General features: G+C 40.3%; 1 protein-coding gene across 1 annotated transcript in view; it reads right to left on the minus strand.

Moving 5' to 3' along the window:
- Nucleotides 1–27466, minus strand: part of THSD7B (thrombospondin type 1 domain containing 7B) — an 826015-nt gene that overhangs the window by 588516 nt on the left and 210033 nt on the right. The window contains exon 3 of the mRNA XM_023542986.2: nt 22518–22766. Coding sequence (XP_023398754.2) covers nt 22518–22766 — 249 coding nt within the window. The remainder of the gene's footprint in view (nt 1–22517; nt 22767–27466) is intronic.

Consider the following 27466-nt stretch of genomic DNA (forward strand, 5'->3'; position numbering starts at 1 on the left):
TTCTTTTTTATTTTGCTTTAAGTGAAAGTTTACAAATCAAGTCAGTCTCTCATACAAAAACATAACACACCTTGCTACGTATGCACAGTTAGTCTCCTATGAGACAGCACACTCCTTCTCTCCACCCTGTATTCCTTGTGTCCACTCAGCCAGCTCCTGTCCCCCTCTGCCTTCTCATCTCACCTCCAGACAGGAGCTGCCCACATCGCCTCATATTTCTACTTAAGCCAAGAAGCTCACTCCTCACCAATATCATTTTCTGTCTTACAGTCCAGTCCAAACCCTGTCTGAAGAGTTGGCTTTAGGAATGCTTCCAACTTGGGGCTAACAGTAGGTCCAGACCATGACCTCCAGGGTCCTTCTAGTCTCAGTCAGACCATAAAGTCTGGTCTTCTTACGAGACAAAGGAATTTCTACTTGTGGAAATTTAATTTCCACTAAAATGTGCTGAATATCAATTTGAGGAGAGGAAGGTTTTCTCGAGACCCTGAAATAAAATGTTTCACATTACTCCCTGGTCATTGAGAATGCTGAGTAAACTTGCCTTTCTTTCACATGGAAACAACTTCGGTGTTCCTACTATTAATGAGAGAGCCATGCTGTCAGCCATTTTGGGCTCTTCAAAAGTTTGAGGCAAGAAATGCTGGAATGTTGGTAACTCAAATTGTGAAATGCACAGTGAAAATAATGCCTAAAAGGAAATTTAGCTAAGATAATTACAAGCAGCAAAGACTGAAGCTAGAAAGGAACTAAAAAGCCAGCATCCCCAGAAAAAGAAATTAACCTTCCCAACTGATAAGTGAATCACCCACTCATTCATGTATTCATTCAATCTTTCTTTCAACAAGTGTCATTCTTTCTTGCAACAAGTAATACTTATGCGCCAACTATAAACCACAGTATTCTAGCCAATAAGGAGCCCTAGTGGCATAACAGGCACTCGGCTGCTAACTGAAAGGTTGGCAGTTGAAGCCCACCAGCTGTCCCATGAGAGAAAAGACCAGGAGATCTGCTCCCTTAAAGATTACATCCTAGGAACCCTATGGGGCAATTTTACTCTGTCATATAGGGATGCTACAAGTCAGAATCAACTTGATGGCACACAACAACAATTCCAGCCAATAGAAATGCACAGCAGTGAGCAAGGCAAAGTCCCTGACCATGCAAATATTACCTTCTAATGGGGTAGACAGATATAAATGCATCAACACATGACATGGTGACAAGATAACACAGGGATGAGAGAAATGGATGAGAGAACGATTTCAGTGCTGTGAACAGAGAAGATTTCTGCGTGCCGAATAAAATGAAGGAATGAGCACAACAAAAGTAGGTTGCCATGGAGTATTCTAGGCAGACAGAACAGCATGTTCAAAGATCCCAAGGAAGGAGAGCACTTGGCGCTTAATAGGAACAGCACAGAAGCCAGTATGGCTGAGACAGGTGGTCAGGGAGAGAGTGACAGAAACTGAGGGATAGTCAAGGGCAAGGTTATACAGAGCCTTGTAAGCTAGAGGAGGGATCCCTAGGTGGTGCAAACAGTTAATGTGCTAGGATTCCAACTGAACAGCTGGGAAACTAGGTTCCCAGAAGCACCTCGGAAGAAAAGCCTGGCGATTTACTTCTGAAAAAATCAGCCATTGAAAACCCTATGAGAGAATAATAGACTTGTATTCTGACACACCTGGAGTCATCATGAGTCAGAATCAACAATGACAACTGGAAAAGGCTAGAGTAAGGATTGCATATGTTGTTCCAACATGCTGGGAAATCACTGGTGGGTTTTACAGAGAGAGGTAACATGATGATGCAACTTAAGCTTTTAAAGGATCACCCTGGCTACTTAGTGAAGAATAGCCTATGGGTAGCGGAGGAAGGAAGAGAAGTAGAGTGACGAGTTTGGAAGCCTTTGCAAGTCTAGGAGAAACGATGATGGCTTCAACTGTGGCAGTCACAGTGAACGTGGTAAAAAGCGATCAGATCCTGGATATATTTTGAAGATGGAGACACACTTCTAATGGATTAGATTTGGGATGGGAGAGAAACAGAGGAGTGAAGGATGATTCCAATTTTTTGTTTGTTTGTTTCGAGTATTAGCAGTACAAATTCTGGGCACTGAATTCTTAGAGGAGACAGCTCAGGAAGGAAACAACAACCCAGACACCACGGCCACCACAGATTAGAACTATGAAGCTCAGGGTTTCTTTGTTACCTTCTAGAATCTGCTTTCTGAATCTTTCTCCCCAGGCCTGAAACTCATTGCCCAATTTCTTCATATTTTCCACATGATTTAAGTCTACTCTTAGGACATGGTCTAATGAATGTATCCACATAAGGTAGAAATACTTAACACTTAATATGTTATCATTCCCAGGAGGTATTTGCAGCTCAGAAGAAGAAACCAAGATTAAATCAAAGAAAGGACTCTTTTAATTGTGGAAATAATATTCCCATCAAAAGATACAGGAGACAAATTTTGGATTGGGGAAGCCTACTTGAGGCTTTGCAATTACTCATTCAGGTCCAAAAAAGCCAAATGAAATACGTTGCCGTCGAGTTGATTCCAATGCAGAGCAACCCTGTAGGACAGAGTAGGACTGCTCCATAATGTTTCCAAGCAGCGGCTGGTGAATTCAAACCGCTGACCTTTTGGTTAGCAGCTGAGCTCTTAACCACTGTGCCACCACTCCAACCTAAGGAATCCCATTATCAAACCATTCTCTGAACTGAAGGGGGATGGGGCAGAAAAAAACAAGAATCTTATTACTATAAAGCAATGAGTAGAGACATCCTAAATCAGCAAAGCCAAAGTTAGAAAAGTAGGCATGTTTAGTGACTATTTTTAAAGGCCTCCATCCTACTAATGTGACATAAAACGATTCTAATAGCAATAAGATGCCAGGACCATCATAGTTTTACAGTCACCTTTGACCTTTAGAATCTATGTTTCATCACTTTCATAAGGCTTAGAATTACTTACAAAGTAATTCTTTTCTCCTTCTCCTAAAGGCTTAGATATAAAGCAAAGCAACACAGAATCTTAAGTGATTTAATGATGACAGATTGAAAGAATAATAGCATTAGTTAACGGTCATGTTTTGACTGAGCACATATAGATTTACAAACACTTTAGGAATTGAATCCCTAGAACAAGGTATTCAAATTAAATGTGTGTATAATAAAAAATCAGTGTACTGCAGCATAACTAATTTATTACAATGTCTGTTGTCCTTTTAAAGTTGTAAATGCATTTTGAAAAGAATTAACTCGTCATTTTTGCTGAACAGGCGACCAAAATAAAAGGAACTGATCAAGCTTTATACATTTTATGCCCTAGTAAGTTTTTTATTGAATAGAGTAGGAATATTGATTATGGAAAGCTACTCTGAAGTACAAAGCTCTTTGCTCTTCAGTACATGGCTTTGTGAGCCAAACTCTACATATGTATTATTAATAGACTTCTATCACTATGCACAGCACTTAGCAGTATGTTAACTTTCTTGCACTAACCAGGGAACAAAATGTTCAGCCCAGAGGAACTTAAAACAAAGAAGCACAACAAAGATTCATGAAAATATATGCATCAGTAATAAGGCCGTTGCTGTTGTTAGGTGCCATCTAGTCAGTTCCAATTCATACTGACCCTATACACAACAGAATGAAATACTGCCTAGTCCTGTGCCATCCTCACAATCGGTGTGATGCTTGAGCCCATTGTTGCAGCCACTGTGTCAATTCATCTCTTTGAAGGATTTCCTTTATCGCTGACCCTCCACTTTACCAAGCATGACGTCCTTCTCTAAGGACTGGTCCTTCCTGATAACTTGTCCAAGTCTCTCCACCCTTGCTTCTAAGGAGTATTCTGGCTGTACTTCTTCCAGAACAGATTGTTCATTCTTCTGGCAGCCCATAGTATATTCAATATTCTTTCTCAACATCATAACTGAAATGCATCAATTCTCCTTCAGTCTTGCTTATACATTGTCCAGCTTTCCTGTGCATATGAGACAACTGAAAATACCATGGCTTGGGTCAGATGCACTTTAGTACTCAAAGTGACATCTCTGCTTCTTAGCACTTTAAAAAGGTCTTTTTGCTGCAGATTTGCCCAATGATTCTTTCAGCATACAGACTGAATAAACATGGTGAAAGGACACAACCCTAACGCACACCTTTCCTGATTTTAAACCACAAAGTATCCCCTTGTTGAGCTCAAACGACTGCCTCTTGGTCTATGTACAGGTTCCACAAGAGCACAATTATGTGCTCTGGGATTCCCATTCTTCACAATGTTATTCGTAAACTGATATGATCCACACAGTCAAATGCCTTTGTATAGTCAATAAAACACAGGTAAGTATATTTGTGGTATTCTCTGCATGCAGCCAAGATCCATCTGACATCAGCAATGACACTGCTTGTTCCACCCTTCTGAATCCATTTCCTTCTGATGAAACAATTTCCAAATTCTTTGAGAAGAGTTATTTCTTTTCTAAAACAGATTCTCTTGGGGATGCCAGGTCAACTGCTGCAGAGAAGCTTCTTAATTAAAACAATTTAAAAAAATCTTTAAAGCATCCATTAATTCATTTGACAACCATTCACTGAGCTCCCACTATGTACAAATTATTAGGTGCTGTGGTAGAAAATCAATGGGAGAAGATACAGAAGATGTAGTAGGTGATGTGTGTGTCTGCTCCAGCAGCCAACTTTTTACAAATGCAGGTGGTGATCTCATCCTCACCCTTTCTGAAGCTACTCTTATGACCAATGACAACAGAGACTTCTTATCTGGAAAACCAGGCATAATGTTAGCAGAAGCATGAGGCCACTGGGGACTGCAGCAAACTCCATGTGTTCATCCCTTTCCTGGGCAGATGTCTATATTTAATATTCAGCTGCTTTTCATGAGAAATGTCTTTGAGGAGGGGAGGCCAAGATGGCAGAGTAGTCAGATGCTTCCTGTGGTTCCTCTTACAACAAAGATCCCCCAAAAAGCAAGGGAATCGATTATATATGACAATTTAGAAGCCCTGAATATCAAAGACAAAGTTGAGAAGTCAGACTGAGTGGCAGGGGGAGGGGGAGACAGTTCAGAAGCAGCAAGGATTTGCCAGCCCTGACCTGGCCAGCACCCTGCAGACTGGACTGGCTGGCAAACATGGGCTGAGGCAAGCAGTAGCGCTCAGGATGCATTTTCCACACCGGGAGAAACTGAGCAGTGGAGAGACTGCACAAGCCTGCAGACCCAGGGGAAAGTGGCACTGAATCTGTGAAAGTTAAGTGCAAGCATCTAACCTACCGTGCAGGATCAAAAAAACCCTTCCCCCCTCTGTGAAGTACCTCTCTCTCATTTACCTGCCCCTCCCTGCTCTGCTCCTGTCCTGATTCAGCTTCAGTGATTGCTGGGCCACACAGGCTGGAAGTGGGACCCATTGTAAGTCCTGAGCCATTCTCCTGGATTTGGAGAGGGAACAAATTAACAAACAGGAAGAAATAATCTGCCAGCTCCCCAAGCCAGAAACTCAGGCCAGGCATTGCCTTTTGTGTAGGCACAGACATACAGGGTCCACAGACTTTGAATGCCTTTCACCCTTGCCTAAACCTGTGTGGGCTCATTTCAACAGCATAGGCCCTCATTAGTACAGTACGACAGGGTATCTAGCTGAGGTCTATTTTCAACTTCAACAGCTAAGAAGTAGTGGCAGATTCAGGACATTTGACACCACCCTGCCCATTAAGCAGGGTCCTTACCTACCCACATCAGGGCCCTGAGGCCTGGTGTCACCACCTACTGCACCTACCCACCCATGACGGGGGTCCAAGAACCAGTGGTGCATCCCAGCCCTTACGGCCAACAGCACTGGATGCCCAAAGTCCAGCTCCAAAACCTACTCACCTACATAGTGTAGGGAACAGGGACCCACCTTCCACCCAGGCACTCAGGGGCAGCTATCAGCCCCGTACCTCACTTAGCACATAACCCCTACTGTAGCCAGATACCTGTGCATACTCTAATCACCCCTATGTAGACCTGACCGTCAAGGACTGTAGGTGAGAACCCGCACCACACACTCAGTGACCAATGACCTGGACACCTATGCTGAATCTACACAAGAAAAGTAAATGGACTACTGGGCTCACATACTTAGTAACAACTCTGACCACCTGGTGACAGGATGTGAGAGCTTCAAAGACACCAAGAATCAAAGTAGCTTACAGGACTACCCTATTTGGGCATATCAGAGCAAAACAAGAAGCTAGGAGACAGTAAGCAAATATAAAATAAATGTAACTTATAGATGGCTCAGGGACAACAGTCAATATCAAATCACATAAAGAAGTGGACCATGATGGCTTCAGCAAGGAACCAAAACAAAGAACCAACAAATCTTCCAGAGGAAGAGAAGGTCTTAGAGTTACCAGAGGTAGAATTCAAAAGATTAATAAACAGAGCTCTTCAACAGATCAGGAAGGAAATCAGGCAAATGCAGACCAAGCCAAGGAACACACAAAGCAACAGAAGAACTTATGAATGTGATACAAGAGCATACTGACAAATTTAACAAGCCACAGAGAGACAGCAAACAAAAATCCAAAATATTAACAATAAAATTTGAAATTAGACAATACAACAGAAAGTCACAGGAGCAGAATTGAGGCAATGGGAGTCAGAATTACTGAGACTGAAGATAAAGAATTTGATACCAATTTATTCCAGACAGTATCAGAACAAGAATTTTAAAAATTGAAGAAACCCTAAGAATTATGTGGATCTACCAAGAGGAATAACCTAGGAGTGACCGGAGTACCACAACAGGGGGGATAACAGAAAATACAGAGAGAATTGATAAAGATTTGTTGGAAGACAACTTCCCTGATACCATGAAAGATAAGAAGATATCTATCCCAGAAGCTTATTGAACCCCACACAGGGTACAACCCAAAAGAAAGTCATCAAGACATACTATAATCAAGCCTGCCAAAACCAAAGATAAAGAGAGAATTTTAAGAGTGACTAGGGATAAACGAACCCCCACGTGTCTGTCAGTTTGTCGTACTGTGGGGGCTTGTGTGCTGCTGTGATACTGGAAGCTATGCCACTGGTATTCAGATACCAGCAGGGTCACCCATGGAGGACAGCTTTTAGCTGAGCTTCCAGACTAAGACAGACTAGGAAGAAGGACCTGACAGTCTACTTCTGAAAAGCATTAGCCAGTGAAAACCTTATGAATAGCAGCGGAACATTTTCTGAAATGGTGCTGGAAGATTAGCCTCCCAGGTTGGAAGGCACTCAGAAAATGACTGGGGAAGAGCTGCCTCCTCAAAGTAGAGTCAACCTTAATGACATGGATGGAGCAAAGCTTTCAGGATCTTCATTTGCTGATGTGTCACGACTCAAAATGAGAAGAAACAGCTCCAAACATCCATGAATAATTGGAACATGGAATGTACGAAGTATGAATCTAGGAAAATTGGAAATAATCAAAAATGAAATGGAACCCATAAACATCGATATCCCAGGCATTAGCGAGCTGAAATGGACTAGTATTAGCCATTTTGAATCCGACAATCATATAGTCTACTATGCTGGGAATGACAACTCGAAGAGGAATGGTGTTGCATTCATTGTCAAAAAGAATGTTTCGAGATCTATCCTGAAGTACAACGCTGCCAGTGATAGAATAATATCCATATGCCTACAAGGAAGACCAGTTAATACGACTATTATTCAAATATACGCACCAACCACTAGGGCCAAAGATGAAGAAATAGAAGATTTTTATCAGCTGCTACAGTCTGAAATTGGTCGAACATGCAATCAAGATGCATTGACAATTACTGGCAATTGGAATGTGAAAGTTGGAAACAAAGAAGAAGGATCAGTAGTTGGAAAATACGGCCTTGGTGATAGAAACAATGCCAGAGATCGAATGATAGAATTTTGCAAGACCAACGACTTCTTCATTGCAAATACCTTCTTTCACCAACATAAACAGTGACTATACACGTGGACCTTGCCACATGGAACACACAGAAATCAAATTGACTACATCTGTGGAAAGAGAGGATGGAAAAGCTCAATATCATCAGTCAGAACAAGGCAGGGGCCAACTGTGGAACAGACCATCAGTTGCTCATATGCAAGTTCAAGCCGAAACTGAAGAAAATCAGAGCAAGTCCACGAGAGCCAAAATATGACCTTGAGTATATCCCACCTGAATTTAGAGACCATCTCAAGAATAGATTTGATGCATTGAACACCAGTGACCGAAGACCAGACGAGTTGTGGAATGACATCAAGGGTATCATCCATGAAGAAAGCAAGAGATCACTGAAAAGACAGGAAAGAAAGAAAAGACCAAGATGGATGTCAGAGGAGACTCTGAAACTTTCTCTTGAGCGTCGAGCAGCTAAAGCAAAAGGAAGAATTCATGAAGTAAAAGAAGTGAACAGAAGATTTCAAAGGGCCTCTTGAGAGGACAAAGTATTATAACGACATGTGCAAAGAGCTAGAGATGGAAAACCAAAAGGGAAGAACACGCTCGGTGTTTCTCAAGCTGAAAGAACTGAAGAAAAAATGCAAGCATCGAGTTGCAATAGTGAAGGATTCCATGGGGAAAATATTAAATGATGCAGGAAGCATCAAAAGAAGATAGAAGAAATATACAGACTCATTATACCAAAAAGAATTAGTCGATATTCAACCATTTCAAGAGGTGGCATATAATCAGGAACTGATAGTACTGAAAGAAGAAGTCCAAGCTGCTCTGAAGGCATTGGCAAAAAACAAGGCTCCAGGAATTGATGGAATATCAATTGAGATGTTTCAACAAACAGAAGCAGCGCTGGAGGTGCTCACTCGTCTATGCCAAGAAATATGAAAGACAGCTTCCTGGCCAGCTGATTGGAAGAGATCCATATTTTTGCCTATTCCCAAGAAAGGTGATCCAATCGAATGTGGAAATTATAGAACAATATCATTAATATCACAAGCAAGCAAAATTCTGCTCAAGATCATTCAAAAACAGCTGCAGCAGTATATCGACAGGGAACTGCCAGAAATTCAGGCTGGTTTCAGAAGAGGACGTGGAACCAGGGATATCATTGCTGATGTCAGATGGATCCTGGATGAAAGCAGAGAATACCAGAGGGATGTTTACCTGTGTTTTATTGATTATGCAAAGGCATTTGACTGTGTGGATCATAACAAACTATGGATAATGCTGTGAAGAATGGGAATTTCAGAACACTTAATTGTGTCATAAGGAACCTTTATATAGATCAAGAGGCAGTTGTTCGGACAGAACAAGGGGATACCGATTGGTTGAAAGTCAGGAAAGGTGTGCATCAGGGTTGTATTCTTTCACCATACCTATTTTATCTGTACGCTGAACAAATAATCCGAGAAGCTGGACTATATGAAGAAGAACAGGGCATCAAGATTGGAGGAACACTCATTAACAACCTGCGTTACGCAGATGACACAACGTTGCTTGCTGAAAGTGAAGAGGACCTGAAGTACTTACTAATGAAGATCAAAGACCACAGCCTTCAGTATGGATTGCACCTCAACATAAAGAAAACAAAAATCCTCACAACTGGACCAACAAGCAACATCACGATAAATGGAGAAAAGATTGAAGTTGTCAAGGATTTCATTTAACTTGGATCCACAATCAACAGCCATGGAAGCTGCAGTCAAGAAATCAAAAGATGCATTGCATTAGGCGAATCTGCCACAAAGGACCTCTTCAAAGTGTGGAAGAGCAACGATGTCACCCTGAAGACTAAGGTGCGCCTGACCCAAGCCATGGTATTTTCAATCACATCATATGCACGTGAAAGCTGGGCAACGAATAAGGAAGACTGAAGAAGAGTTGACGCCTTTGAATTGCGGTGTTGGTGAAGAATATACCATGGACTGCCAAAAGAACAAACAAATCTGTCTTAGAAGAAGTACAACCAGAATGCTTCTTAGAAGCAAGGATGGTGAGACTGCGTCTTACATATTTTGGACATGTTGTCAAGAAGGATCAGTCCCTGGAGAAGGACATCATGCTTGGCAGAGTACAGGGTCAGTGGAAAAGAGGAATACCCTCAATGAGGTGGATTGACACAGTGGCTGCAACAATGAGCTCAAGCATAATGACTGTAAGGATGGCACAGGACCAGGCAGTGTTTCATTCTGTTGTGCACAGGGTCGCTATGAGTTGGAACTGACTCGACAGCACCTAAGAACAACAACAACAGGAATAAATAAAAGTCATCTACAAAGGAGAGTCAGTAAGACTAAGCTCTGACTACTCAGGAGAAACCAGGCAGGCAAGAAGGCAATGGGATGACATGTATAAAGCACTGAAGGAAAAAAATTGCCACCCAAGAATTATATATCCAGCAAAAGAGTCTCTCAAATGTGATGGTGAAATTAGGGCATTTCCAGATAAACAGAAGTTTAGGGAGTTTGGAAAAACCAAATCAAAATTATAAGAAGTACTAAAGGGAGCCCTCTGGTTACAAAATAATGACATCAGATAACAACCCAAGACTAGAACACCCGACAGAACAACCAGATATCAACCCAGATATGGAAGTCAAAAATAAATCAAATCTAAAACACTGAAACAAGTCAGCAGAGAGGTCAATATGTAAAAGATGACAACAATAAAACAAAAAAAAGAGGGATTAATAATATAGTCATAGAATGTTCATATGGAGAGGAAGTTGAGGCGATATCAAGAAATAAAAGACTGGTTTAAACTTAGAAAAATAGGGGTAAATGTTAAGGTAACCACAAAGGAAACTAACATTCCTACACATCATAACAAAAATGAAGAAAACCATGAAGACGCAGCAAATACAAAATCAACAACAATGAAAAAGATGAAAAGAAAATAAAGAAAAATGACTCAGCACACAAAATTAAGTGGAACAAAGAAACCATCAACAGCACACACACACAAAATATCAAAATGACAGCACTGAACTCATACCTCTCAATAATTACACCAAATGTAAATGGACCAAATGCACCAATAAAGAGACAGATCAGCAGAATGGATTTAAACAAATAAATAAATAACACGATCTGTCTATATGCTGCCTGCAAAAGATACACCTTAGATTTAGACACAAACTAAAACTCAAAGGATGGGGAAAAAAAAAAATCAAGCAAACAACAATAAAAAAAGAGCAGAAGTGGCAATATTAATTTCTGACAAAATAGAATTTAAAGCAAAATCCACCACAAATGATAAGGAAGGGCACTATATAATGATTAAAGGGTCAATACACCAGGAGAACATAACCATAATAAACATTTACACACCCAATAACAAGGCTCCCAAATACAGAAAACAAACTCTAACAGCATTGAAAAGAGAGATAGACAGCTCCACAATGATGGTAGGGGACTTCAATACACTGCTTTCAGCAAAGGACAGAACATCCATAAAGAAGCTCAATAAAGACACAGAAGATCTAAATACCACAATCAAACAACTTGACCTCATAGACATTTACAGAACACTCTACCCAATAGCAGCCAACACACACGACACATTCTCCAGAACAGACCACATATTAGGCCATAAAGCAAGACGTAACAGAATCCAAAACATCGAAATACTACAAAGCATTTTTTCTGATCATAAAGCCATAAAAGTAGAAATCAGTAATAGAAAAAGCAAGGAAAAAATGTCTAATACGTGGAAAATGAACAACACCTTGGGTTATAGAAGAAATTAAGAACAAAGAAATTCATAGAATCAAATGAGAATAAAAACACATCCTACCAGAACTTTGGGACACAGCAAAAGCAGTGCTCAGAGGTCAATTTATAGCAATAAATGCACACCTACAAAAATAAGAAAGGGCCAAAATCAAAGAATTAACCCTACAACTCAAACAAATAGAAAAAGAACAGCAAAAGAAGACTTCAGGCACCAGAAGAAAGCAAATAATAAAAACTAGAGCAGAATTAAATGAAATAGAAAACAGAAAAACAATTGGGAAGAGTTAACAAGACCAAAACCTGGTTCTTTGAAAGATCAACAAAATCGATAAACCACTGGCCAAACTGACAAAAGAAAAACAAGACAAGAAGCAAATAATCCAAACAAGAAATGAGGTGGGCAATATCACAACAGGCCCAACTGAAATTAAAAGATTCAAAACAGAATATTATAAAAAACTGTACTCTAACAAATTTGAAAACCTAGAGGAAATGGACAAACTTCTAGAAACACACTACCTACCTAAAGTAACACAGAGGTACAATGACTAAGTAAACCTATAACAAAAGAAGAGGTATAAAAGGTAATTAAAAAAACTCCCAAAGAAAAAAAAGTGCTGGCCCCGATGGCTTTCCTGGAGAATTCTACAAAACATTCAGAGAAGAGTTACTGCTACTACTACTAAAGGTATTTCAGAGCATATTAAAGGAGGGAATACTCCCAAACTCACTTTATGAAGCCAGCATAACCCTGGTACCAAAACCAGGTAAAGACACCACCAAAAAAGGAAATTACAGACAAATATCACTCATGAACTTAGACGTGAAAATCCTCAACAAAATTCTAGCCAGTAGAATTCAACAACGTATCAAAAAAATAATTCACCATGACCAAGTGGGATTCATACCAGGTATACAAGGATGGTTCAACATTAGAAAAACAATTAATGTAATCCATCATCAAAACAAAACAAAAGACAAGAACCACATGATCTTATCAATTGATGCAGAAAAAGAAAAGGCATTTGACAAAGTCCAACACCTATTCATGATAAAAACTCTCAGCAAAATAAGAATAGAAGGAAAATTCCTCAACATAATAAAGGGCATTTACACAAATGCAACAGCCAACATCGTCCTAAATGGAGAGAGTCTGAAAGCATTCCCCTTGAGAACGGGAACCAGACAAGGATGCCCTTTATTAACACTTTTATTCACCATTGTGCTGGAGGTCCTAGGCAGAGCAATAAGGCAAGAAAAAGAAATAAAGGGCATCCAAATTGGTAAGGGAGAAGTAAAAGTATGCAGAAAACCCTGAAGAATTCACAAGAAAACTGCTGGAACTAATAGAAGAGCTCCGGAAAGTCACAGGATACAAGATAAACATACAAAGATCAGTTGGGTTCCTCTACACCAACAAAGAGACTGTCGAAGAGGAAATCACCAAATCAACACCATTTACAATAGCCCCCAAGATGATAAAATACTTAGGAATAAATCTAACCAGAGACGTAAAAGACCTATACAAAGAAAACTACGAGACGTTACTGCAAGAAATCAAAAGATACCAACATAAGTGGGAAAACATACCTTGCTCATGGACAGGAAGACTCAAGATTGTGATAATGTCTATCCTACCCAAAGCAATCCACAGATACAATGAAATCCTGATCCTAATTTCAATGGCATTTTTTAATGAGAGGGAGGAACAAAGCACCAACTTCATATGGAAAGGGAAGAAGCCCCAGATAAGTAAAGCATTTACTGAAAAAGAAGAACAAAGTGGCAGGCCTCACATTACCTAATTTTAGAACCTATGATACCACCGCAGTAGTCAAACCAGCCTGGTACTGATACAACAACAGATATATAGACCAATGGAACACAATTGAGAATCAAGACGTAAATTCATCTACTTATGAACAGCTGATACTCAACAAAAAGGCCCAAAGTCTGTTAATTGGGGAAAAGACAGTCTCTTTAACAAACAGGGCTGGTATAGCTGTATATCCATCTGCAAAAAAAAATGAAACAAGGCCTGTACCTCACACCATGCACAAAAACTAACTCAAAATGGATCAATATAGATCAATGAGGAAAAACTAGGGACAATGCTAGGAGCCCTAATACATGGCATAAACAGAATGCAAAACACTACTAACAATGCACAAACACCAGAAGAGAAACTATAAAACCGGGGGCTTCTAAAAATCAAACACTTAACGCTCATCCAAAGACTTCACCAAAAGAGTAAAAAGACAACCTATAGACTGGGAAAAAAATTTTGGCTATGACAAATCTGATCGGCATCTAATCTCTAAAATCTATAAGATACTGCAAAACCTTAACAACAATAAAACAACCCCATTAAAAAATGGGCAAAGGATATGAACAGGCACTTCACCAAAGAAGACATTCGGGCGGCTAACAGATACATGAGGAAATGCTCACGGTCATCAGCCATTAGGGAAATGCAAATCAAAACTATAATGACATACCATCTCACCCCAACAAGGCTAGCATTAATCCAAAAAACACAAATTTGGAGAGGTTCTAGAGAGACTGGAATATTTATACACTGCTGGTGGGAATGTAAAATGGTACAACCACTTTGGAAATTGATTTGGTGCTTCCTTAAAAAGCTAGAAATAGAACTACCACAGGATCCAGCAATCCTACCCCTTGGAATATATCCGAGAGAATAAGAGCCCTCACACAAATAGATATATCCACACCCATGTTCATTGCACCACTGTTTACAATAGCAAAAAAATGGAAAAAACCTAGGTGCCCATCAACCAATGATTCAATAAATTATGGTATGTTCACATAATGGAATACTATGTAATGATAAAGAACAACACTGAATCCATGAAAGGTAACACGGGTGAATCTGGAAGGCATTATGCTGAGTGAAATTACTTAGTCCCAAAAGGACAAATATTATATGAGACCACTATTATAAAAACTCAAGAAAAGGTTTATACACAGGAGAAAACATTCTTTGATGGTTAGGAAGGTCGGGAGGGAGAGAGAAGGGTATTGACTAACTAGCTAGTAGACAAGAATTATTTTAGGTGACGGGAAGGCCAACACACAATGCAGGAGAAGTCAGCACAACTGGACTAAACCAAAAGCTAAAAATTTTCCTGAATACAACGAAACACTTAGAGGGACAGAGTAGCAGGGGCAGGCGTCTAGGGACCACGGTTTCAGGGGACATCTAGGCCAACTGACTTAACAAAGTTTATTAAGAAAATGTTCTGCATCCCACTTAGGTGAGTGGTGTCTAGGGTCTCAAAAGCTAGCAAGCGGCCATCTAAGATGCATCAATTAGTCCCAACCCAACTGGAGCAAAGAAGAATGAAGAACACCAAAGACACAAGGAAAAATATGAGCCCAAGAGACAGAAAGGGCCACATAAATCAGAGACTCCATCAGCAGCATGAGACCAGAAGAACTAGATGGTACCTGGCTACCACCAATGACTGCCCTGACAGGGAACACAATAGAGAGTCCCTGATGGAGTGGGTGAAAAGTGGTGTGCAGAACTCAAAATCTGGTAAAAAGACCAGACTTAATGGCCTAAGACCGAAGGGACCCCAGAAGACATGGCCCCCAGACTCTCTGTTAGCCCAAATCCAGAACCATTCCCAAAGCCAATTCTTCAGACAAAGATTAGACTAGACTATAAGACATAAAATGATACTGGTAAGGAGGATGCTTCTTAGCTCAAGTAGACACATGAGACTAAGTAGGCAGCTCCCGTCTGGAGGTGAGATGAGAAGGCAGAGGGGGACAGGAGCTGGTTGAATGGACACAGGAAATACAAGGTGGAGAGGAAGAATGTGTTGTCGCATTATAGGGATAGCAACTAGGGTCACATAACAATGTGTGTCTAAGTTTTTGTATGAGAAACTGACATGAACTATAGCGCAACTAAAAAAAAGAAAGTGTTCAGCATCTCACTTTGGTGAGTGGCATCTGGGGGTCTTAAAAGCTTGCAGGATGCCATCTAAGATGCATCAATTGGTCCCAACCCACCTGGAGCAAAGGAGAATGAAGAACACCAAAGGTAGAAGAAACCAGAGACTCCATCAGCCTGAGACCAGAAGAACTAGATGGAGCCTGGCTACCATCAATGACCGCCCTGACAAGGAACACAAAAGGGGGTCCCTGAGGGAGAAGGAGAAAAGTGTGGTTCAGAACTCCAATTCATGTAAAAAGATCAGACTTAATGGTCTGACTGAGACTAGAGGAACCCCAGAAGACATGGCCCCCGAACTCTTTGTTAACCCAGAACTAAAACCATTCCTGAAGCCAACTCTTCACACACAGATTATAAAATTGGACTATATGGACTATAAAACATAAAACAATAACCATGAAGAGTGTGCTTCTTAGTTCAAGTAGATACACAAGACTAAATGGGCAGCTCCTGTCCGGGGGTGAAATGAGAAGGCGAAAAGGGATAGGAGCTGATTGAATGGACGTGGGAAATGCGGGGTGTAAGGGGGAGTGCGCTGTCACATTACAGTGATTGCAACTAGGATCACATAACAATATGTGTATAAATTTTTGTATGAGAAATTAACTTGAGCTGTAAACTTTCACCTAAAGCACAATTAAAAAAAAAAGAAATGTCTTTGAATGCTTTACACACATTATGTTAAGTATAAAAAAAAAAAAACTAGTGCCATCATAAGCATGGAATAAAGAACCCTGTGAATACTACTGTTCTGAAATACACTATTTGAACATTCGTTCATTCATCCAATGTTTACTCAGCATCTACTATGAGTCGGAGTTCCTTGGTGGTGAAAATGATTAACAAATGCACTTGGCTAATCAAAAGATTGATGGTTTGAGTCTACCCAGAAGAGCCTTGGAAGAGAATACTTCTTAAAAAATCAGCCACCAAAAATCCTATGGAGCACGGTTCTACTCTGACACACAATCAATTCAATGGCAACTGAAAATAAACAAACAAAAGATGTTCCAGGCAGTTCTTTAAGCGCTACCATTTCTAAGGTAAATGAAAAAAATAATAATAAATAAAAAGTCATATTCATATCTATGGGGATGATGGATTATTAAGTATTATATGCTCAGAGGGCATGGTTACAGTGTTCTAGATGCTCTAGTTTAGAACGAGAGTATTACGCAGACTTAAGACAAATACTCTAAGTAAACAGAGACTGAAGGTCTTCAGTTTCTGAGTTCTCCAGTCGCTGATACATTAGCAGGTCCAAGCAGGTCTGAAAAAATATTTCTTCAAAACACATTAATCCCAGTACTCGCTCCATTCCAATAGGCAAAGGAAGCAAACAACCAAGCTAAGCATTTATTCACTACCTTTTTCCTTGGCTCTATCCCTGGCTTCACCATTCACCTGAAAATACTGGGCAACGAATCCCTGGAGTTCTCTCAAAAAAAATTTTTTTTCTTTTTTGTCTAGAAAATCTAAAATTGTGTTTAGTGCCTCAGAGAGATGTTAGGGAAAACCAGTCACGTCTCAGTGGTGTTGGGGCCCCTGATTTGTGCAAATGGTAAAAATACTCGACTACAAACCAAAAAGTTGGAGGCGTGAGTAGACACAGAGCTGCCTCAGAAGAAAGGTGGCAAGATACTTCTGAAAAATCAGCCATTAAAAACACTATGGACCACAGTTCTACTCTGACACACATCGAGTTGCCAGAGTCAGGGTCACCATCCGTTGGAGGCAACTCAATGGCAACTAGTTTTTTGGTCTCAGGGAGCTGTTTTATAAGCAAATCAAACTGGGCTGCAGGAAACACAGATTGGTCTCTCAGTATGATTTTCCACATAGATTTTTTTTTAAGAGTCTCTTGTTTATCCAAAATAAAGATAAATTCACATACACCAGAAACAAGAAGTGACAGATTCAAAGAGCCATCTATTCAGTGCCAGACCTGAGTATTGAAGTTATGTCTTACAAATCGCCTTTTCTGTGCAGTAATATCACAAACTCTATATAATACTATCAACCATGCAGCTTCTGCCTTCAGATCTTCTTAAAAGTTTTACTCTACATCGGTCACTGTCACTATTTAATAGTGATTTCTTATATTCGACTTCAAACTCAGAATGATCGTTCAAGACATAGAATAGTCGTCTTCTTAAGAAAACTGTTGCCTCCTGGGGGGGTGATGGAAGATGCTGCAGACTACCTGAGGTATTACTTCCATGAAAGATGTCTGCAGTTGACATTTTTTAATATTCTTGTATGATACAGTGTCTTCAGACAGAACAAGGATTCCTTACTTAAACAAAAGGGATCAGCTGATGCAGAATTAGGTCGCGTCTCAGCTCTCTGTTCTCATGTTTCAGTTCTCTAAGAAGTTAGAAATAACGGCCTCTGCGTCTTCTGTCTTTCTGTATCTTATCAACAAAATAGAGCCATCTTATTCTTCATGGCCTCAGGATGATTTTCACCTTCCCCTTCATTGAGATGTAGGATCTAACACATTAGATGTTAATCTGGACATAGAAAAGGACCTAAGTGCAAAGGTGTCTTAAAAAGCTGGCATCTTTCTGTGTTTGGGGGCAGAGAATAAAATAATGGACAAGGTTGAGATTCCCAGTAAGACAGAAGATGGCCACACCAAAAGAAAAAGTGTCAAATGGCAAGCAGATTTATTCCATCCATCAAGTTTCTACATCCCCCTTATAACAGACAGGAAAACCTACAAAAGCCAGAGCCTGTGTAAGGTGGAAATCTGTTCAGAGAAGGAAAGCTCACTGGATGTTTACGAGATAGGATTCTTAATAGAGAGCAACAGAAAAGTGGTAAGCACCCTACCAAAGGCGGAAGACTTGTGAGACTCAAAAAACAAGGCAGTCCCATTGAGTTCCAGCTTTCACTGTACTATGTGAGCATTGAGCGTTATGTTGGAGGTGGGGCACAGAATTACAAGGAGACTGTGCAATGCTGAAGGACGAGGTTTCTTGGGGTCTATATACGTCTTGGAGTCCTAGTGGCACAGTGGTTATGAGCTACCTCTGCTAACCAAAGGGTCAGCAGTTCAAATCATCCATAAGCTCCTTGGAAACCCTATGGGGCAGTTCTACTCTGTCCTATAGGTCACTATTAGTCGGAATCGACTCAACTGCACAGTTTGGTTTTTTGGTTTGATATATGTCTTGGTCAAAAAACCACAAGCGTGAGGCATCACAATACTAGTTCTAAAATTTCCCAAGTTACCATAACATGGATTATGTTTCTGTCTTCTTTTAAGTTAGCTGAGGACCCCCAAGGCAACATTCAAAGTATTTTAATTTCAAGGAGTGTTTATGCATAGGCTTCTCTTGATGCAATTTCTTTCAAGGAATTATGCCCTAAAGGCTGGCATTCTATTTTTAGGGATCTAGAATACTATTTGGAAACCCTAGTGGCGTAGTGGTTAACAGCTACGTCTGCTAACCAAAAGGTCGGCAGTTGGATTCCACCAGGTGCTCCTTGGAAAACCTATGGGGCAGTTCAACTCTGTCCCATAGAGTTGCTATGAGTCAGAGTCAACTCAATGGCAACGGGTTTTCTTTTTTCTTTTTGTAATGCTATAAAGCTAAAATGCTGGTCAGTGGAATCCAGCTGATAGAAACAGTATAGCCAAAGCTATGTTACTGGAGAAACAAGTACGTTTTTGAGTATTATTAATATTTAGGCAGTAGAGTCATCTTCTAAATCTTAGGGCTTTTACTCTCACCATACCCTCTTCCTGGATTATTCTTCCCATAGTTACCTACATGGCCAATTTCCTCGCCTCCTTCATGGCCCCTCAAATCCTGAATTCTCAGATAAGGTTTATCATACCTATGAAGCATAGTCTGTACTGCCCCTATAACAGCATCCTAGAAAGATCCACCCTTACCCTACTTTAGTTGGTTTGTTTGTTTTCTTGTCCATAGCACATTCACAAACTATATAATTTGTTTATTATATTTATTTAGTGAGAAAACTATCTTGGACTCAGGGGGGTTGGAGTCTCTGGATGGTATAAATGGTCAATGCATTCAGCTGCTAAACGAAAGGTTGAAAGCTTGAGTCTATCCAGAGGCACCTTAGAAGAAAGGCCTGGCAAGCTACTTCTGAAAAATCAGACATTAAAAACCCTATGGAGCCCAGTTCTACTCTGATGCACATGGGGTCACTATGAGTTGGGGTCGCCATGATTTGGCCTCAACTCAATGGCAACTGATTTTTTGGTCTCAGGGGGTTGTTTTACAAGCAAATCAAAGTGGGCGGCAGAAAATACAGATAGGTCTATGATAGAAACTTCCTAGGTCGCAGTATGATTTTCCACATAGACATTTTGAGAAGAGTCTTGCTTATTCAAGATAAAGATTGATTCATACATATCAGAAACAAGAAGTGATGGATGCGAAGTTGGAATTGATTCAATGGCATACGACAACAATAACACAAGGGCAGAACACTTTGCCAATTTTGTTCACTGAGATATCCCAAACAATTAACATAGCGCTTGGCACCGAGCAAGAACTCAATATATATTTGTTGAGTGCATCTCTTAGAGCAAAGGTGGTGGAATGGTAAAAGTAAAACATCCGTTCTAAGAGGATTAAAAAAAAAAAAAAAACTATGAAGAGTCACAAAAATGTACATTTTCTTGTTGTGAACCACTCAAGATGAATTCTGGGAAAGGAGAAGGGGGCCTTTTTGCCCCCTAATATATTTTTATTTCCATTTCCCTTGCTCACAGTGAGCTTTAATCACTGATGTCAAACTAGAGACACAAGTCAGTATACAGACTTTATGTTTTCCTGTGGTAGAGGCCACAGCCCAGATTTCAGACAAATGAGAGTGCCAGCCAGCATTAATTTTGTGGCTGCTATTTATGCATTCTCCTTCTCACAACCAAGTGGAATCATTGGTTAAGCCATCATGCTCCCTAGGAAACACTGGCTCGTATTTCAGTGGATTCTCCAAAACCCCTATTTCCTGCAAATTCACCATTTGAGAAGGTTTATTAAAAAATGTCAAACTCAGCAACATCTTCTGACCAGAGGGTCAGGTTCACCTCTAAATAAATCTGTCACCCTCTATTTTCAGATGTTAAGGTTTAAGCAAATGAAGATCGAGACAGAAACTTTATCTTGAGTATGTCCTGAATTATTACCATTTCATATTGTTGAAAAAAATACCAAGATATATATGAAAACATGTATATGTGTATGGAGTCCCTGTGTGGTACAAATGATTAACGTGCTTGGCTAATCACCAAAAGATTGGCAGTTTGAGATCACCTAGAGGGCCTCAGAAGAAAGGCCTGGTAATATACTTCCAAAAACCAGCCATTGAAAACCCTGTGGTGCAGGTCTATTCCGACACACTTGTAAGCGATTTCCTTGAGATAAACAGATAAATCTCTCTCTCTCTTTCCACACACACATATATATATACAGACACCCTGGTGACACAGTGGTTAAGAGCTACGGCTGCTAACCAAAGGGTCGGCAGTTCAAATCCACCAGGAGCTCCCTGGAAACTCTATGGGGCAGTTCTACTCTGTCCTATAGGGTCGCTATTAGTCAGAATCAACTCAATGGCAAAGGGCTCATATATATATTTCACTTGTTTTGCTTCTCTCAAGAACCCAACCTAAGACAGGGTCATTTTAGCAAAAAATGAACAATGAGAATGTAACAAGTGTGTTCTATCAACACTGCTTCAAATGATAAGGCTGGGGGAGTAAGTAAGTTGAGAATTTGATAAAAGGAACTTGCTTCTCTATTCAACACCCCACCCCCAAAACACACCTCATTTCAGGTGTAAGGAAGAGCCAGGCCTTAGCCATCAATAGTACCTGTTGAGTTTGCAACCCACCTAAAACATCATATATCCTCAGATGATCAATTACTACAAGACGTTTTTTGCCTCGTTTTATTTTTCGTGGAACAATGACTCTCAAAACTTAAGAGGTTATAAGAAACTACTAGAAAATGTCTATCTTAAGTAGCTACAGATTTGCCAGATACAATTTGGGCATCTGTCCATCAGGAATCACCACAAATCCATCCCCTAAAGCCTTCTGAACAGCCAGCCTCAAAGAACTCACTTCTCTAACTTCTCTAGGCTGGGCTAAAAACCCAAAGGAAATAAAACATGCTGGTGGCTTTTGCCAGGGGTTTTATAACCAAGCAAAATATAAGCAATATCAAGATATTAAAACACGGCTAGTAACCTTTAATAACACTTTTTCCAACATTGTCTCTCCAGGGACTCTGGAATAGAGACATTTCCACTGAATGGTCAGGAGATTTGGAGACAGATCTGGCTTAGAATCAGGGCTCTGCAACTCATTAGCTATATAAGCTTGGAAATTACCTATTTTTTTTTAAGCATTATTTGCCTCATTTGCAAAATGAGAAGGCTAAGAATAGCTTTTTAGTTTGTTATAAAAATTAAGTGAGATATGCCAGGTAATAATGGATAATGAGTATTTAAAAAGTGCCAGGTGCTGGATGAAATAAGTACTGCTAGTAGATGAGAAATTTAAGGCATGAGAGATTAAATAATTTGTCCAAATTGCCCAAATCCACATAGGAAGTCACAAAAACAGGACTTGAACCCAGCATCAAAGCTATGCTTTTAGCCCACTATCTATAATGCCTAGTATGGAACATCTGTACTGAGTAAAGACTTAATAAATATGCAACACTGCTACTTCTATTAACGTCCCATCATCACATCAAATAAGGTCATATATAACATTAAATACTCACGCCCAAAAATACACAATACCTGGGACACGGCAGCAACAGCTCTCCCTCAACAACGCAGGCCTCTTTCTCAAGAAGTTCAGGACACTCCTTCCCACCTCCAATGGCAATGTGCTTCACATTCCTGCTCCTACTCCTAAAGCCTGGAGAGAGAATTCCTGAGCGACACGTCTTAGAGCAAGGACTCCAGGAGGTCCACTCGGTGGTTTCACAGTCCTTCGGCATGATGCAGGATTGAACAGTCAAAGGGAAGGAGTCTTGCATGCACAGGCTGAGGGAACAGAAGCAGAAAACAGGAGGCCACAGATTAAACAGATGCAACCAACATTATGAAGTGCCTACTATGAGGAAAAAAAAAAAGTTTAAATCTGCTTTAAGCTTCCAAATACAAAAACAAAAACAGTTGCCGCCCGCATCCACTCTGACTGACTGATGGACACTCCATGTGTGTCGGAGTAGACCTGTGCTCCTTAGGTTTTCAAGTGACTAATTTTTCAAAAGGAGATCATCAGAAGTTTCTTCTTTTTTTGGCTATAATCTTTTTTTTTTTTTTTAAGTGTACTTTAGATGAAGATGTACAGAACAAACTAGCTTCTCACCAAACAGTACACATATTGTTTTATGACACTGGTTAACAACCCCATGACATGTCAACACTCTCCCTTCTCGACCTGGGGTTTCCCATTACCAGCCTTCCTGTCCCCTCTTGCCTTCTAGTCCTTTCTCCTGGGCTGGTTGTGCCCCTTCAGTCTTGTTTTGTTTTATGGGCCTGTCTTATCTTTGGCTGAAGGGTGAACCTCAGATGTGACTTCATTACTGAGCTAAAAGGGTATCTGGGGGCCATACTCTCCAGTCTCTGTCAGGCCAGTAAGTCTGGCCCTTTTTTGTGAGTTGGAATTTTGTTTTACATTTTTCTCCAGCTCTGTCCAGGATTCTCCATCATGATTCCTGTCAGAACAGTCAGTGGTGGTAGCCAGTACTGGACTCAGTCTGGTGGAGGCCATGGTAGCTGTGGGTCATTAGTCCTTTGGACTCAACTTTCCATTGTGTCTTTTGTCTTCTTCATTCTCCCTTGCTCCCGAGGGCGTGAGACCAGTGGAGCATCTTAGATGGCTGCTCACAGGCTTTTAACATCTCAGGTGCTACTCCCCAAGGTAGAATGGAGAACATATAAACTACGTTATGCCAGCTGAGTTACATGTTCTCCAAGACCATGGTCCCCACAGACCTCGGCCCAGAAACTCTGTCCCTCGGGGAACCTGGATGAGTCTACGGAGCCGTCACAATCTTGCACTAGGACTTTGTTCTGAGGCACCTCTAGGTCGACTCAAACCTCCAACTTTCTGGTTAGCAGCCAAGTCCTTAATGGTTTGTAACACCCAGGGACGCCCAAACTTCCAAATAGAAGGATTTAAAAAAATATTAAAGACCTTATGATAAAATATCGAAGGGAATAATACTTTAAGAATGTGCACTGCATTTCACCTGAAACAGTGGAGCTCTTTCACTCTACACAAGGCAGGTGCACTTGGCACTTTGTCCAACGTGCTTTCACCTACGATATGACCTACAGCTACCACACATTGGTTGGGTCCCAGGTGCCACCATTGTGAAGCACTTCACAGACACTTTCCCACAACAAACTTACGAGTTTGCATATTATTATATCCATGTCACAAATGAGAAAACTTAGGCTCAGGGAGCTTAAATCAAACCAGCCCTGTTGGTACAGTGGTTATGCGCTCAGCTGCTAACCAAAAGGCTGGCAGTTCAAATCCACCAGCTTCTCCATGGGAGAAAGATGTGGCAGTCTGCTTCCGTAAAGATTACAGCCTTGGAAACCCTATGGGGCAGTTCTGCTCTGTCCTATAGGGTTGCTATAAGTCCGATTTGACTCCACAGCAATGGGATTAGGTCACTACAAGGTAAATGAAAGCTTCAGAGCATTAATCTGTTCATACTTTTAAATACTGGGCTATTAAAAAAAGTGTGATATTGATCATGATTCCCTACACTCTGAGGCATTAATTGTTGAGCATCAATTTCCTCCTCTGGAAAATTCGGGTGCTATCAAGTACTTGTCTAATTGCAAAATAGATAAATAAATAAAAAGGTAAGATACGTGATAATGTGAGGAATTCAACATAAAAATATTTATAATGATGAGAAGAAACACTGATGAGGCAGTGATGGGCCACCTGGGAAGGCAGGGGAACTCAGAGAGAAGTACATCTGAACTGTACTTTAAAAGATTAATGGGCACTTCTCAGGCACAGAGGGACTACTATTCTAAACCAAGGGAACTAAATTTCCAAAGTCTTGAAATAACACCTCATGGCATGGGAATCAGTGTCTTATTGGAGCTGGCTTATACAGACTCATGAGAGCTAAGCGTTAAAATTTATCAGGAATTTTGCAAGCCATTTGACTTAAAATTGTCCAAGGTGGGAGTATTTACACTACTGAAATGGACAAATGCTAGAGATTCCTCCTACGACCCTCCACTTCCACCAATGCAACACCCACCCCCCGAACCCAAAGCTGGCTGTTAAACATTTACAAGCAAGCAAAGTGGATAGATATTAGGCACGTGGGTTCTTCAAAAGCAGTTCTGAAAAGTCCGTGTTACAGCTAAGGAGCTTAATTCTGAGCACTAAATGATCCTATGTGGAACCAAATCTATTAGGCTCATAGAGGGAGATAACATTTCAAACACTAATTGGCATCTTTTTCTTTTTCTCACGTCCTTGTTGTTAGCCCTTTCCTTATTCAGTCAAAGGCATCCATTGCTTCGGGGAGGAAAAGGGCAATTTTGATAGAAATGTAAACCAAAGACAGGGTCAGTGTTCAGCTACTGACTTCCAAATTGGACCTATGAAATCTGGTGGAAAAAGGAGCTCTGGACAGGATTTGGTAATGGTTCCTCTGTGTGGGGTCAAAAAGAAGATAGATTGCTTCCAGGTTTTTGACTTGGAAAAACATGTAGGCGAGGGAGCCACCAAGGGAGAAATGAATTATAAAAGGTGATGTGCAGGGAAGAATAAAATATGCTCATATTTGGCCATATCGATGAGTAACTTATACTGAAATTCTGTATTGATATCCCCCATTAAGCTAAGAGAGTTACTGCTACTATCACAGAGAAAAAGGTAACACGATGTAAGACAAACCTTTGTTCCAATATTTTATTTTTTTTAATCTGTTTAGATCATATTAACCCCTTCCAAACGAAAAAGGCAATGCATATCTTATTACCATTATTTGCATATCTTATTGCCATTATTCACTCTGATACGTCACTTTAGGGCCTGAGATCCAAAGCACACTAGGACGAACCTCTCAAAAATGCCCTGCCTACTACAGAATGGGAAACCATGGTAGCGTAGTGGTTAAGAGTTCAGCAAAAGGTCGCCAGTGTGAATCCACCAGGTGCTCCTTGGAAACACTCTGGGGCAGCTCTACCCTGTCCTGTAGAGTCGCTATGAGTGAGAATCAACTCCACAGCAATGGGCTTGATTTTCTTTTTTTTTTTAGTATAGAATGTACCATCACCGTCACTACGCAATGCGGAGGTGGGGTGAGGCAGCACCTCTTTCTGTTGTGAGACGGACAGAAAGCTTTTGATCAACAAGAAGTTTCTAGACTTTGGTTTTTTGGAAATGTAAGAAATTCTACAACTTGCGTATGTTTTTAGAAAAACAGTCTCAACTTCCAAAATGGACTTTCTTCTTGTCTTTTAAAGAAGGCCCTGCACTATTTAGTTCTCAGTCTACAAGTGAAGTGGTGGTTCGGTTCTCTCAATTTAGCAGTTTTCACTTTCTATTGTTCATCCTCTGAGCACTGACTTTTCCTGCTGGACCAGTAGAAGGGATAAGAAGACTCAAGCAGTAAGAACACTTGCAAGGAGTTGCAAGGATCCATCAAGGCTTTCATAGTTTTGAAAAGGGGTCCTGTGTCTTGTTTTCCCTGCCAACAAAGCATGTGTGTGCCACTGATTACATATTTACTTATTATTAATGTAATTTTCACTAACTCACCCCCTTGGATAAAAAATAATAATAAAAGTTATATCAGACCCTGGTCTAATGTGATCAGTGAGACTGCACAAACAGTTGCAAATGTGAATCCACTGCAGAGTGTCAAGAAAGAAAAGCCTGGCAATCTACTTCCCTAAAGATTAAAGCTAAGGAAACCCTATGGAGTAGTTCTACTCTGTAATATATGAGGTTGCCACGAGTCAGAATTGACTTTATGGCAACGTGTTTCATGTTCTTTTGGGAGGAGCACTAGACTGCAAGTCAAAATTATCTGGGTTCTAAGTTTTGCATAACAATAAACTCATATGATCTTAATTTCTGCAATGATCAGTTTCATTATCGGCAGAAAAGAAATAATAAATTGTTCTCTGCTCACCCCAAGAGTTGTCATAACCATTAGAGAAAGTGAAACCAGCTTATAAACTAAAGCATGCAACAGGAATTATTGTTCACACACAAAAATCACCATCAGTCCTGTCATAGAAGGTGGTGTGCCTGTTTCTTGAAACAGATATATGCTGTTGATTTTTTAAAAAGAGATGCTACAATAATTATACCCCCTTGACATTTATAGAGCACATTGCCATTTGTAATTACTTCACAAGCACTCAAATGTAAAGGAAATCTTTGAGACTAGAAATTAGTAATTCTTACGTTCACTGCAAATGTAAGGAAACCTCTTACAAAATAAGGGCAGAAACTCTTACAAAACGGAAATCAACAGAAAAGCATCCCCCTACATTATTACATATTTCAAACATGCAGAAAAGCTTGACAAATACCCTATATCTTATTAAAAAGGATTAACGTTTGCTTCAGATCAAATTAAATTAATACATATTTACAAATTCAGATGGAATCCCCTGTGGTATTTGCAATCCCAGTTTTATCTTTCTTCTAGTTACTGCCGCTATCCATTTGATATGTATTATTT

Source organism: Loxodonta africana, chromosome 6 (assembly GCF_030014295.1).
Source record: "Loxodonta africana isolate mLoxAfr1 chromosome 6, mLoxAfr1.hap2, whole genome shotgun sequence".
Taxonomy (NCBI): domain Eukaryota; kingdom Metazoa; phylum Chordata; class Mammalia; order Proboscidea; family Elephantidae; genus Loxodonta; species Loxodonta africana.